Source organism: Hyla sarda, chromosome 1 (genome assembly GCF_029499605.1).
Source record: "Hyla sarda isolate aHylSar1 chromosome 1, aHylSar1.hap1, whole genome shotgun sequence".
Lineage (NCBI taxonomy): Eukaryota > Metazoa > Chordata > Amphibia > Anura > Hylidae > Hyla > Hyla sarda.
Window position 1 is genome coordinate 73,687,693 of NC_079189.1, and position 15,620 is coordinate 73,703,312.

At 40.5% G+C, this 15,620-nt stretch overlaps 1 protein-coding gene across 5 annotated transcripts in view; it reads left to right on the plus strand.

The window, feature by feature from the left end:
• Positions 1-15,620, plus strand: part of TBC1D19 (TBC1 domain family member 19) — a 154,082-nt gene that overhangs the window by 37,951 nt on the left and 100,511 nt on the right. For all 5 annotated transcript variants that reach the window (XM_056556005.1, XM_056556023.1, XM_056556032.1 and 2 more), the window contains 6 exons: positions 342-416; positions 3,282-3,345; positions 7,086-7,132; positions 8,726-8,836; positions 9,949-10,021; positions 12,853-12,891. In XM_056556005.1, coding sequence (XP_056411980.1) covers positions 342-416; positions 3,282-3,345; positions 7,086-7,132; positions 8,726-8,836; positions 9,949-10,021; positions 12,853-12,891 — 409 coding nt within the window. The remainder of the gene's footprint in view (positions 1-341; positions 417-3,281; positions 3,346-7,085; positions 7,133-8,725; positions 8,837-9,948; positions 10,022-12,852; positions 12,892-15,620) is intronic.

A 15,620-nucleotide genomic window follows, 5' to 3' on the forward strand; every position in this document is an offset into this window, starting at 1 on the left:
ATAAGGGGGGGGGGGGGGGTTGGGGCTGCTGCTGATCCTGCACCAGGGCCTTTCTAAAGGTGCTGGTCACCACTGTCAGAGCTTCCTGTTCTGTCGCCTGACATGTAGGTACTGCTTACTCACTGCCAGTCACTGACCATAGAACTGACCCACATCAGCCAGTGATTGGCTGACTGGGCATTTTATTTGTGTTGGGATGGAGGACAGGAAGCCCTGATACATGGGGCCAGCAGCATCAAAACGGCAATGGCAGAGGTTAGGTAAATTCACTAATATTACCTGTTGTGCTTTTTTTTTTTTTTTTTTAAATATACATTTTGTCTTTATTCTCTTTCTTTAAGGCAAGCTGGGAGAAGAGAGTCCTGAAAAGCTTGAACAGTATGTGCACAGAGCTCAATATTCCTCTTGCACGCAAGGTACTTTGTCAGTCTACTTCAAGTGTTTACTGTGAGGTGTCATGTCTTCTGTGCAAAACAGCATTTTATAGTGACAAGTGATTGCTTGGGCCTGATATGGAAAGTCATGATGCCTTACATGATCTGTCACTTTGTATAACCAGCTCACTGTCATTTTATTAAAGGGGAACTCCGTGGAAAATTTTTTTTTAAATCAACTGGTGGCAGAAAGTTGAACAGATTTCTATTTAAAAATCTTAATCCTTCCAGTACTTATCAGCTGCTGTATATTGCAGAGAAAGTTTTTTTTTTTTTTTTTTTCTTTTCCGTCTGTTCACAGTGCTCTCTGCTGACACCTCTGTCCATGTCAGGAACTGTCCAGAGCAGAATAGGTTTGCTATGGGGATTTGCCAGAGAAGAAGCAAAGAACTGGAAGGATTAAGATTTTTACTGTTTGTCTTTCTGGCACCAGTTGATTTAAAGTGTAGCTCCCGCCATCCTTTTTTTTTTTTTTCTGGCCCTGCCTATTGCCCATCTATCCCTAACCCCCTCCCTGCTTTAAATTTATTTTTTACTATATTAAAAATGCTTTTTTGCCTGCCTGGTAGTGTGCTCACTACCAGGCAGACTTCCCCAGCAGGCACAATGTCACTGATGCCTGCTGGGGGGGCCGACTTCCGCACCTTAGTTCATCTGCACAGGGTTTCTCCAGCTTTTTCACCACTACAACTCCCAGCTTGCCATGACATCTATTGGCTGTCAGGGCAGCAGCGGCGACATGTGCGGGAGGAGTGCCTCCCGGCCAGTGGCCAGGGAGCCAATGCGCTCGCTCCCGCTTGTCTGATTAACAGGCAGGGAGAGAGCGCAGGCTGTATGAATTCGGACTGATTGCCCGGCCGGCATCGGTCCGAATTCAGGCGTGACTCCACGCCAGGCTGCAGCCGGGCACTAGTAGGGAGACCCCTAGTGGCCGGTTTTCAAACGTAAATTAAAAGGTTTTAATAAAAAAAAAAAAAAGAATGGAAATATATTAGAGATATGTTGGAGTACATATATACTGCAACATATCAAAAACATTTTTTGATGACAGTGCCCATTTAAATAAAAAGATGTTTTCCACTGGAGTACCACTTTAAATATGTTCTTATGGTCTTCATGGTCTTCTTTTATTACATTCATGTAAATAATTGCCATGAAGCCATTGATAACATTGTCTATCTTAAATAAGATATATGTTTAGTCTGAGAAAAATTATTTGAGTTATTAATACCACAATGACAGATAGAGTTGTACCAGGTGCTGCACAAACGGCCTTGTCATGTTAAGGCATTAACATAGAGTACCATTCATACGTTTTGTTTTAGAACACCCACACAATGTAAATACTGTTGGGTGTTGTGTTTAAAAAAAAAAAATTACATTTATTTATAGTAGATAACTTTGCTGTGTTATCAGTGCTCATCAATAATATCCTACATTAGCTGTACTGTACCTCAACATGAAAACCTTTCCTCTCAGTCCTCTGTTCTTGCTTAGCTTTCTCATAGGAAATGCATGTGGATCTAAAATACCAGTTATCATTGTTCACATTACAACCTAGTTGAATATAGGCAGTTGGCACCTGGGTCACTCACTACCTCAGCCCCAAGTGAGTGAACTCTCCACCTGGAGAAGACCTGAAGGTGTCCAGGTCTTTTTGCAAGACTTCTTGTTCCATTTGTGGATCAGTGAGGCATGTGGATTCTGTCGTAGCCCCTTGAAATAGTGTGAGCCTGCTCAAATGCTTCTTCCTCATTCATGAGATTATTATACTGGGCATGACAGAAAGGACCAACATTCCTAGTAGCTCTGGATTGTCATGGTACACCAAGGTGGTGTCTTTATTGGCAAACACACCCTACTGCTTGACAGACTGGAAAGATCTGCCTCTCAAGGACTGTACTTCTACCAGAGTTTAGTCAATGCGTTTAACATTGTGGCTGTTGAAGCTGCTGTTTTAGGGGATTGTAGATATTCATATTAGTAATTCAAACCATGCTTTTGGCCAGGAAACCATCCATAAATGTTCGACCTTTATTGCAAATCTTAGTTTCAGACTTCATAAAACTGTGTCTTTTCTTATCTGGCTTATTGTCTTTCCTGGTGGCCTTCAAAATGGTCTCTGCCTCTGTTCTCTTCTATCTCCGAATGATCTTTTAGTCAGGCAGCCATACATATCTGCAGGGTATAGCCCATGCTGTGCTCCAATACAAACATCCCACTCTAAAATTGGGTTGGCTTATTAAATCTTCAGTCATGTTTTAAGGATTTTTGAAGGAGCCAAACATTGACTGGCAATGAAAGCTACCATGAAAAAGTGGTGTCAGAGAGCTGCTCTGCATATCTGTTTTAGTAAATCTGTCCCATTGTTCACTTTTGCTTCAAGGAGGTCTTAAAGTATTATTTTTTGGACTGATTCCAACACTGTTTTTACTTTCTTGTTATACCCCTTTGTTCCTAAAATATTGGGATTTTGCAATTTGGCTGACTATTTGTACTTAGCACTGAATTGTCAGAAGGACAGTAAGTTTCTGCTTATCTGACAGTTGACGAAAAGTATAGTCAACCACATAAGATCCTTATATCTCAGGAACATGGGGGTATTGTAAGAAAGTTTAAACACAATTGGAAACAGGGCACCCGAAATTACAATGTGATATAAATAAGTCACAACCAAGATTCCATGTAAATACATTTTACAGAAATAGTCAATTATTCTTCTTATAGTCTGCATACAATGCCTAGTACTGACTTAGGCTGAATCAGAGTGTTTGGTAACATAACCTGCAATGCAAGATGCATCCACTTTGTGTTACATGTAGCATAAACTTTTGTTTATTTTTACAGAGGCCAATTGATGAGCAGAAAGAACTGCTCAACAAGTGGAATGAAATGGGAACCGATGAACCAGGTATATCATATCATCAAAACCTGTTTCCAACTTGTACATTATTTGAGGCTAAATTATAGTAGAACACAGTTTTGCGCCACATCACATCTATTTTTTATTATATGTTTCAATATCTGCTAAATTATTTAATGGTTGAATTTTAATGTTTTAACTGTAGCACAGCGCAAATGGGCACTGTTGTTTCAAATCACTTTGCTCCCTTTGAAAAGCCAGTAGGTCTTAACATATTTGTAAATCACTTAGTGTACCAAAAATTATTCCTTACTTACGAAAAAAAGCTCTAATGTCTTGTCCACTATGGCACAGATTTCAGTCTGTTTTTTCCATAGCAACCAGTCACATCTCAGCTCATTTCTCAAATTGCTTTGGAAAAAGCTAAACTGTAATTGGTTGTTGTGGGCAAAACCAGACAGTTTTTATCTTAGACTAATTGATATATTTGGGCCCATGTGTCTCTCCTCTTTACAGTCTGCGCTCCACTGCCTGTTGTAAAGGGATGAATGTCTCTAGTAACAGAGAGACCCAGGATAATACAGAGGTAGTGGGTGGGGCTTTGCATGTGCTATGTGCAGGAGAGGAAGAGAGCCTGTGCTGAGCAGGAGAGGGAGAAAGCCAGTGTAAATGGACGTGTATCTACTGCCTTACGTTGAGAGTATTGCAGTGTAATCTCCCTCTCCCTTTAGCTTCTCAGTAGATGTTCAATGCTTATTTTAAACCCATCATTGCTGTCCATCTGTTCTTTGCATTTCTGGTCACACAGCACCTTGCAAACTCAGTTTGTCAGTCCCGTCTCCCATCCACATGCCATCTATAGTACTATACTGTGTAAATCATCCTCCAGCATTATGTCATAACATAGCAGTAAGGATTCAGAGGGGCATTTATCATTGTGTGTCTTTTGAAAGTGTATTTTTTATGTGAAATTCGCATTTGATAAATTTGTTACCAGTGCAAAGTGAGATGCCTAAATCACAAAATTGCCTAACATCCAAATCTCACGAATTGTCTCACAAATCTATGCTTAAGTGCACCTGGGACAATCAATGTGCCCGAGCTAAGAAAAAACAGTCTCTACATTCAATGATAAATGTCCCTCTGGATACACAGCCCAGCTCAGGTGGTGGCCCCCGAAAACAAAGAGCATAAGAAATAGCTGTGCACCATTAAAGGTTCACAGCGCTTTTATATTGATGGCCTTTGCTTAGTATCCAGTTGGTGGTGTCTGACTCCCGGCACCCTGACCAGTGAGCTGATTAAGGGGTTCACTGTACTCATGTAAGCGATGAAGCCTCTTCACTTCGTATCAGGCATGGCTTGGTACACTGGGTAGCAACCAGATCTAAATTGAGCTAGAGGCAGTTCCAAGTATAGCCACTACACAATATGCTGGAAGAGAAGAGGCTGCAGCATGTGCTGCATGAACACAGTGGACTCCTCAATCAGCATATTGGCGGGGTGTTAGGAGTCAGACCTGCATTGATTGGATGATAATAATGGCTTATTTAAACACAGGTACAGTCTCTAACCAATGTATGGAGCTGTATCTGATAAGCGATGAAGGCTGCAGCCCCCTTTTAGTCAGCTAATTGGTACATGGGGAGGACAAATCTGGGCTGGGATTATGTATTAAATGGGAGAACACTTGGGACGACTGACCTGGAAAAGAACTTAGGCGTCTTATTAAACAGTAAATTTAGGTGTAGTGACCAGTGTTGGACAGCTGCTGCCAAGACAAATAAAATCATGGGGTGCATCAATAGGGCTATGCCCACGACAAGGAATAATTCTACCACCATACAAATCACTAGTCAGACCTCACATGGAATACTGTGTACAGTACTGGGCACCAGTGTACAAGAAAGATATAGTGGAGCTGGAGTGTTCAAAGACAGGCTACCATGTATAAATATATCAGGGGACCGTACAGAGATCTCTCCCATGATCTATTTATACCCAGGACTGTATCTACAACAAGGGGGCATCCTCTACGTTTATTGGAATTTTCTGCCTGAGGAGGTGGTCATGGGGAACTCTCTGTAAGAGTTGAAATGGGGCCTGGATGCATTTCTGGAGAGTAATAACATTACAGGTTATGGATACTAGATTTGTAGGGACAGAAGGTTGATTCAGGGATTTATTCTGCCATATTTGGAGTTGGGATATAATTTTTACCTCTAGTATGAGGGTTTTTTGCCTTCCTCTAGATCAGTGGTTCTTAACCTTGTTGGAGGTACTGAACCCCACCAGTTTCATATGCGCATTCACCGAACCCCTCTTAATTGGAAAATTAAAATATGATTTTTTCAAATTCAAAACATAGGAGGTATATATTTAAGTATATATTTATACATAGGTGCACAAAATAAACAAAACCATTAAGAACAAAGAACTAAACCATGAAAACATGATTTTCACACAAAAACATAATGAATATTTACTGCAAATCAGTGTGACTTCTGCTATTGTCTTTCAGAGACCAGTTCAGAAATGCACGGCTTTACCTTGGCAAGTGCCACTCTCATGTCATTTTCCCAACAATGGCAGTGTTCCCCCAGATTAGGCAGGCAGTGTTCCCCCAGATTAGGCAGGCAGTGTTCCCCCCACATTAGGCTGGCAGTGTTCCCCCACATTAGGCAGGCAGTGTTCCCCCACATTAGGCAGGCAGTGTTCCCCCACATTAGGCAGGCAGTGTTCCCCCACATTAGGCAGGCAGTGTTCCCCCACATTAGCCTGGCCGTGTTCCCCCACATTAGCCTGGCCGTGTTCCCCCCACATTAGGCAGGCAGTGTTCCCCCCACATTAGGCAGGCAGTGTTCCACCCACATTAGGCAGACAGAGTTCCCCCACATTAGGCAGGCAGTGTTCCCCCACATTAGGCAGGCAGTGTTCCCCCACATTAGGCAGGCAGTGTTCCCCCACCTTAGGCAGGCAGTGTCCCCCCACATTATGTAAGCCAGTGGTTGGCTGTCTGGGCATGCTGGGAGTTGTAGTTTTGCAACATCTGGAGGTCCATAGGTTGAAGACCACTGATGTTGGCAGTGTTCCCCCACAGACATACAGCCTCCAGCCATATACAGTGTTTGGCTGGAGGCTGTATGCCTGTGTACTGCCCACTTAAGTGCTCCGGCCACTGCTCCGGCTATAGCAGTAGGTCTCGGGACTGGTGGTCGGAGCACCGATGATGACGTGCTGCTGGTCACTTACCAAGCTGGCAAGCGCGCTTCTCCCTCCTTCTCTATCCTCTGGTCCTCGGCGCCTTTGTTTCTATGGGCGCACGCACAAGACGTCAGTGACGTCCTGGCGTGCGCTATGTCCCGGCAGCCCTGCGTTTTTAAACTTAACACGGGGCCGCAGGGAGTTAATAGTGATGGGGGAATTGCCCCGTCTCTACAGGATGGGCAAACACCGGCTCTGCTCGGGGCCCCGAGCCAGCTCGGGGCTCCAAGCAATTGCTTGGTTTGCCTGTCCTGTTGCGACCTCCCCCGCCGAACCCGCGAGACTGACTCTAGTAGGGACTCATTAGGGATATAGGTTGAACTTGATGGACTCTGGTCTTTATTTAACCTTATAAACTATGTAACTATGTATGGGTGTTGGTAGGTGGAATTCACTGATCCTCATGATAGACCATGAATAAAAATGTCCTTGAAAAAGCCTTTAACTTTTGTGCTATTTATGCATGTTTGTGCCTATTGGTTTCACAAAGTTATTACATTTTTGCATTTCATTTTTTCTTTCAGACTTAAGTCTCTTTAGACCTGTTTATGCACCTAAGGATTTTCTTGAGGTCTGTAGATATTGTCAAAGTTGGGATCACATTCTTTAAAAGGGTACTCCGGCACTAAGACAACTTATCTCCTATCCAAATGATAAAGGATAAGATGCCTGATCACGAGGGTCCCGCCGCTGGGGACCCCCACAATTTTTCATGCAGCACCTCGCGATCATCAACCTCTGGAATAAACATCCCTCTGGGTCTGATGACTCACGATCACGTTGCCGGAGTATCGTGATGTCACAGCTCCGCCCTCAATGTTCGCTCCATAGGCTGATGATAGTGGGGTGCTGCATGAAAGATTGTGGGGGTCCCCAGCGGTGGACCCCTCTGTTTATTTTTTTTACATTTTATTTATAACATTGTCAAACCAGTGTTTGTTGAGCAGTTCTGTGGCAAATACATGTAAATTTTGATGTCCAGGCCATATGCATATGTGTGTGTGTGTGTGTGTGTGTGTGTGTATATATATATATATATGTGTATATATATATATATATATATATATGCATAGGATTAAAGTTGGCTAATGCACCAATTTAGGTGTGAATAACCAGATATATAGGGAGATTTATCAAGACCTGCGCTGAAGAAAAGTTGACCCGTAGCCCATAGCAACCAATAAGATTGCTTCTTTTATTTTTTGGAGGCCTTTTCAGGCAATCTGATTGGTTGCTATGGGCAACTGGCAGTCTTTTCCTCTGTACAAGTTTTAATAAATCTCCCCCATAATGTGTATTCTGTTAACTCTACAGTCTTCAGATAGCAGAAGCAAATGAATTCAGGAGTATGTCTGATCCTTTGCTCTGATAAGCTACTGCATGAGATACCTGGCAGTGACTAATACCCCTCTAATCATTGATTCATATGTGCTATGCCAAGCTAAGTGAAGGTTGGAAAAATAGCTGTCTTATATGCATGCCTATCTTAAAGGGTTTGTTCAAGAGGTTAAGTGGATATTCCCAGTTTCAAATCTGACTGCTGTGACCCTCACTGGACCGGAAATGGAGAAAAATGTCACCCCCAAATGAATGGAGAGCACAGCACATGCATTTCCAATGCACCATCCATTCTCTTTATTATTGCCAAGTGCTGAGCCTCCATGAGCCTAAAGGGGTGCTCCGGGGAAAAACTGGAGGAACATACATTTCTTTTTAAATGTATTTTCTGTCTGACCACAGTGCTCTCTGCTGACACCTCTGTCTGTCTCGGGAACTGTCCAGAGCAGGAGAGGTTTGCTTTGGGGATTTGCTCCTGATCTGGACAGTTCCTGACATAGACAGAGGTGTCAGCAGAGAGCACTGTGGTCAGACAGAAAATACATTTAAAAAGGAAAATAACTTTCTCATTAGTATACAGCAGTACAGGTACTGCAGAGAATTTTACAGGTGGGCGATTCTTGATTTTTCTAATTTTTATTTTAAACCTTCTTCTTGTGCCAGGTTAATTTCCTAAACTCTCAGCCACTCTCTTTAAAAAATAAGATGGCCCAGCTTCACCTTTGTATTGTAATGTTATTACAGCATATACCGTGTAGGTAACAAGTTATCCACTGTATACTTCTAACTTGCAAAATGTTATGCTTACATTGTTATTTACCTGCAGGTACTAATAAACCTTCGTAACCCTAACTATGATATTGGGGAGCAGCCAAGTTTTACAAATCATCTTGGTTTAATTCAGGTCCCACTAAAAATTAAGGATATGCCGGAACTGGTGAGTATTAAGTAGGGATACTCCTACCATGCATGTATTTTTATCTATTTGCCTAAAAAAATCTAAATTTTTTACATAAAGCAGTGATGTACAGTGTGGAAATATATCCTTTAACCGATCTATTGTTTATTCCACTATTTGTCATTTCAGCAGGGACAGTTCTGCAAGATTGGCTTGTCATTATACAGGGAAATCCCCAAAGTATAAAAAGACGCATTTCTGCTGGGGATAATGGAAAGTACAGTGCAGAAAGGAAATTTATCTTTATAATGAGTGTGCTTGAAATATCACATGTGTAAGAAGACATTGTAGGACATTGGAAAGCTTGTGATGTTGCTCATGACAGCCTGTCACATTCTTTCCTAGTTATATGGTACAGTTTGGAAAATTTTATATATATATATATCAATGATCCCAATTTTACTTTCTGATCCATGCTCTTCAAGGTCTCCACCCACCTCCAGTTTATGTAATAGACAAGAGGAGAGCAGTCCAGCATCACTTTCAGTGTATGTTAGGGTTTATTTAAAAAGTTTACCCTTTGTATATGGGTTGGAACATTGCTGCTGTTTTCATGTACATGTTTATTTGAATAAAAGGGATGCTGGCCTGCTCTCCTCTTTTCTATTATGGCAAAAGTTTTGATCAGTCGGGGTCTCCATGGTGAGACCCCCACCAATCAGGAGAACAAGCTCTTCGCGTTACTCAGTGATCTTTGTCTCGCTGCTCCATTATAAGTCTATGGGGCAGTGACATGTCAAGGATAACAGGTACAGTACACTTTAATAAATTACTCCTTTTTGATCCTAGTGTAGATGGCTATAGCTGAGGTAGTTTAGCTCTCTTGGTGTGTCTGGGTGTACAGATTTAAGAGGTCATTTAACTCTTATAATGTCAAGTGGTGTTACCCTATAAACTTGTTCTAAAACATTACATCACATTCAACTTTAAAAAAAAAATGACATGTATTCTTTACATTTTATATTTTTTACTTGCCGTAAATTGATAATTTAGGTCTAAATTAAAGCCAATACAGTCCCTTTAAAGTACATTATTTAATTTTAGATAATTACTAAATTAGCTACATCAAAACCTGTTTATTATGTTTACAGAGGGAATTTTTTAAAGAACTGAGTCTGAATACTGGGCAGCTTGGCGTGGATGACTCTACCCCAGTCCCTCCAGGTAGGCAAGCATAATGCATTTATCTTTTGTGAAATGCGTTCACTAGTTTTCAATGATTGGTGACATTTGCTGATGCTATGTTTCCTGTAATTACTTTTTCCTAAGTTGTATAAAGCACTATAGAGCAGGGCTATATCTAAATTATTGCTGATTTTGAACTTTATTTTTGATTTAGACTTAGAAATTGCCCTGAATTACTTAATTCTTCATCTTTTTATGGTTCGAGGCTCTGTTTTTTTTGTTAGAGGGACATATTTCCTAATTCTCACATCATGGATTAAAGGGGTTGTCTAGAACAATATTTTTACCTTTTTTAAGGCTTGGTTATTTTATTTTGTGGCCTAATTTTTGTGGCAAATTGGTGCATAAAACTAAATATGCGCCCAATTTTAAGCAGTGTGAACCCAGCCCCAACTGCTCAGGGCATCAAAAAAACCTGTTCTTACCTCCACTTCTGGTGCAGTCCCCCACTGTCAGCCCTTCTTTTTCTCCATCTCAACACATTGAGTGAGATGGAACTTCCTATGCATTGATCAGGAAAACTCTTACAGCAGGGACCAGCACAGTTGCAGGGGATTGGTAGCAGGTAAGTACATTTTATTTATTTTTTTAAATACTGACACCCTGAGCAGTTTTAACGATAAAAAATAACTCCGGAATACCCCTTTAGTGATAAAAAGTTCTGTTTGCCTACAGTCATATAATTCACTACCCAATGAGTAATATGGGTAATTAGGAGCTCTGTATCAGCAATATGGAGTCTCAACCTTGATAGCACAGTGCTGAAGTTTTGCCTATTATGCATTGATCTTGCTTCTCAACTCAAGTTAGGTGTACAAATTGGTTTCTACACATAGGAGGCCAAATTGATGGATTGTTGACTTGAACTACAGTGGCCTGCAGCTGTGCTCAGCAGGTCACCTCATATCCAATAGTTGCTCTTGTCTATGTTTCTGAAATGTGTAATAACAAAGTAACTTGCAGAGTAATACATAATGAACTGCAAGGGGTCCAATTGCTCCCAGCTATAGAAAATAAAGAAAAATGTACTAGAACACAGCAAGTACAGTGGGGAGGTGCCTAAAACTTAAGTTTTAATAACGTATGTAAAAAACACCACGTTGTGCTCAAATCCAAACCCAAAATAATAATAAATATTAAAACTGACTGGGTTTGTCCGGTGTTTTGTTGCCAAGTTGGTAGTTACCATACCTAATGTCAGTATGCGAACTTAGTAGAGAAAAAAGCAAAAAAGTGAAGATCAGCTCACCAAAGTCCATATGAATTAAGCATCTGTCAATGGTCCCGGAGCACGGGTGCAGGGAGCTTCCACTCCCCGTAACATGTAGAAAAGAAGATTGTAGCAAGGGTCCAGCTCCTGGGTATGCAAAAATCAATAAAACGTAGCCTTTAATAGTGCGCATAAAAACATGGAAAAATCGCCACTCGGTGGCAAGTGATATGTCACTTTAATAGAAAGGCGAAACGCCGACGCGTTTCGAGCTGTTGCTCTTAGTCATCAGAATCTTATTTTAAGACTAAGTTTGCATACTGACATTAGGTATGGTATATTGTTTTTTTTATTGCAGGAGAAAAGAAAAACACGATTCCTGCCGGATTATCAGATTAAGTCTCATTGGTGCTCAGTTGCAATATATTGTGATTTGTGGAAATTAACCTCACTATCTATATACTTTGTTTAATGGTTAATATACTTGATAAATTGGTGGCGATTTAGTAGGTCTCTCCTGAGGACACCACATAATTTTGGCAGAAATGCGTCGACAGCTATATTATTGAGAGAGCTATATTGTTCACTCTTTGAGCCACACTGTTGGACAACCATTGATGGGTGAATAAATAGACCCTTATAAGGGCATATTATGATCCTTTGATTGTTTTGTTGGCCGGTTGCTGGGTGTAACGACATCCCGGCAATTGAATAGCCACACTGCTAATGGATGAGAGCCACGGTGAGGGACAACAACTGTTGATGAGTGTTCAGATAAATGTAATTTGAGCACATTATCATTATCAGTTTGTACTGTTGACTGGTTGCTAGGGGCAACAGCATCCTAGCAATCTCAATCATTACTTATAGGTGATATATTGGACCCTGTCTGATTCTTACCTAGTTATCATCGTATATAGGTTGTTAAGGGTAACTACCAACTTGCCAACAAAACACCGGACAAACCCGGTCAGTTTTAATATTTATTATAATTTTGGGTTTAAATTTGAGCACACGTGGTGCTTTTTTTTACATATGTTATTAAAAGTTAAGTTTTAGGCACCTCCCCAGTGTACTTGTGGTGTTCTAGTACATTTTTGTTTATGAAATATCTAATAGAAATCCTTTTGAGATGCAAAAAGAAAAGCTGAGGATATCAGCATTCCCAAAATCATCTTTTATTGTACCATAAATGACTAGTAGCAACGTTTGGAAGCTGGAAGCTGTTTTTAAAGGAAATGTGTCATCATTTACCGTATTTATTTTTTTAAATCATGTTTTATGTTAAAAAAATCAGAATTCGTATGGTTGAATCAAAGATAAAAAAAAGAGAGCATTTTGGTAATGCTGACTATTTTAGTAATGCTGACCCATTTAGGCAGACTGACGCATTATATTTCTCTTTGTGAAAAGTGTGTTGCTTTTTACTGCCCCATTCTTTATTTGATCTAGAAGTCTTTTCGTCTTTACATTCTGCCCTCTTAATGATCTCTTAAGTATAAGAAACAGATATTTATAAATTCCCCTCCATTATTTAATGTATGCTAAATGTCATATTCTTTACTTTAGTTACAATCAATTTTCATGTTTTTATTTGTAGAATTGTTTGAGAATGAACACTTCCAACTTGGCAAAAAAGGTAATTGTAAATATTATAAATATTATTTTGCAATGTCTTTCCAGCTGCTTCTAACTACAACTTCCAGCATGTCCTGTCAGCATGTAAGCGAGGCAGGATAATAATGTGTACTCCTCTCAATTGTCATGGCAGAGGAATAAATAAATAAATATGTTTAGGAGTTTAAATGTCTTCTCTTTCCTTTTTACTATCATTGTGTGTATAGCATTTTATTTTTGCCATACCCTACTAGTGTTCCTTAACCCCTTAACGACGCGATGGTACTTAACGCACCAGGACATACATTTACTTCCTGTAGATGACTGTGAGTATCAGAGCGATGCTCGGATCATGCGCAGTAGGTCCCGGCTACTGATAGCAGCCAAGGACCCGCCGGCAATGGCCGACATCCACGATCGCGCGGAAGTCCACCATTAACCCCTCAGATGCCATGATCAATACAGATTACTGCATCTGCGGGAGTGCGGTCACTAAATGAATGATCTGATCGCCCACGGGGATCCGATCATCCAGAACGGCAGATGGAGTTCCCCTCACCTGCCTCCGTCCGTCTCCCAGCGTCTTCTGCTCTGGTCTGAGATCGAGCAGACCAGAGCAAAAGATGACCGATAATACTGATCAGTGCTATGTCCTATGCATAGCACTGAACAGTATTAGCAATCAACTGATTGCAGTAAATATTACTATTAAAGTGTAAAAATAGAAGTAAAAAAGTAAAAAAAAAATTTAGAAAAATCCCCTCCCCCAATAAAAATGGAAATTGTCCCTTTTTCCCCATTTTACCTCCAAAAAGTGTAAAAAAAAAAACAGGCAAACAAATTTTATAAGCATATTGGCTATCACCGCGTGCGTAAATATCCGAAGTATTAAAATATAATGTCAATTATCCCGTACGGGGAACGGCATGAATATAACATTTTATTCCCCCCCCCCCCCCAAAAAAAAAAATTATGTATTTAAAGTTTTATATATGCAAATGTGGTATAAAAAAAGTACAGATCACGGCACAAAAAAATGAGCCCTCACACCGCCGCTTATACGGAAAAATGAAAAAGTTATAGGTCAGCCAAATAGAGGGATTTTAAACTTACAATTTGCTTAAAGAGTTAGCGATTTAGTTAGCGGTACAATAATAGAAAAGTATGTAATCATGGGTATCATTTTAATTGTATTGACCCACAGAATAAAGAAAACATATCTATATTACTGTAAAGTGTACAGCGTTAAAAAGGAAACCTTCCAAAATTAGCAAAATTGCTGTTTTCCCGACACAAATAGTATTTTTTGGGTTGCACCATACATTTATGGTAAAATGAGTAATGTCAATACAAAGGACAACTGGTCACGCAAAAAACAAGCCCTCATACTAGTCTGTGGTTGAAAATATAAAAGAGCTATGATTTTAAGGCGAGGAGGGAAAAACAAAAACGTAAAAATAAAATTGTCTGAGTCCTTAATGCCCAAATGGGCTGCATCTCCTTAAGGGGTTAAAGTGGAGTAATGAGATATATATATATATATATATATCTCTTTATCATTACTCCACAAGGCATCCTAGCTGATTTGTTTTAAAATCGTCTCCCATAGCCCCCATAAACAGCCTTTGAAAATCCAGCTGTGTAAGGCAAAAGACCATCAGCACCTGCTCTGGTTTCCTGTGTGAGCTGCTGAGCTGGGTGGCCGTTAGATAGCGAGAAGGTCACATGGTTAGAGATATAGTGTATAATTATGAGGGAGGTGTGTGGGCCTCAGCCAGTCAGGGACAATCACACACAGCACACTGAAGCACGGCTCTTTAAGATGAGAAGAAGGGAGTGTGAAATGTTGTCTACTAGTAGACGCAAGTCATCATGTGTGATAAGATCTACTGGACTTCCTACCTGGGGGGAAAAACTGAGAAAAACAGGGTATGTGCTCAGTAAACATTACAATTCGTATTGCAAAGTTATAAAACTTTAACAAGTGCAGCTATATAAAGGTAATGAGGAGTACATATATAGAAAGGGAACAGAAAAAAAGAGCGCTCTCTAAGTGTAGATGTTTCCCAGATAAAAATCAAATACTGTTAATACAGTGATTCGTGATGTCAATTATAAGGTGAGATTTTCCACTCACCTTTCAGTGTTGTGCTGCATGCACAACACTGCGATGCGCATGTATGAGTGTGGACACTCAGTAGGAATCCCTGTAGCAGCCTAGCGTCCTGGTCCCGGTCATCAAGGATGGCGGTCTGGCAGATCAAAGTTTGGAGAGGTATGCACCCCTCACTGGTGAGGATCGCAGTCCGGCGCTGCAGGGAGGCTGCCTGTCATGAATTCACAGCCGGCAGCAGAGGTAAAAACCAAGCAGGCGCTGTGTAGCAAGCAAAACTACCAGAGCACCCGATATATCGGAAATCATTATAGAAAGACACCAACGCCGCAAAATTACTAAATATACTAAGAAACCAATCATGCAGAATATTATTCTTATATGTATATACACACCCTTCCACATATCTGTATACAAGGTGTCAATATAAATGCACTATGCTTCTAACCATTATTTTGCTTTCCCTGTAATGCGGATGTGACGGAGATAATTTATGATGTTACTCCTGTTTTGTAACACTGCCGCGTTTTTTAAATATTTAAAGCCTGTTTTTACAGTAATACTCCAGACCTGATGAAGCAAGGGGTTCCTTGCGAAACGTGTTGTCTCTGTATACTTTACTTTTAAATCAATAAACC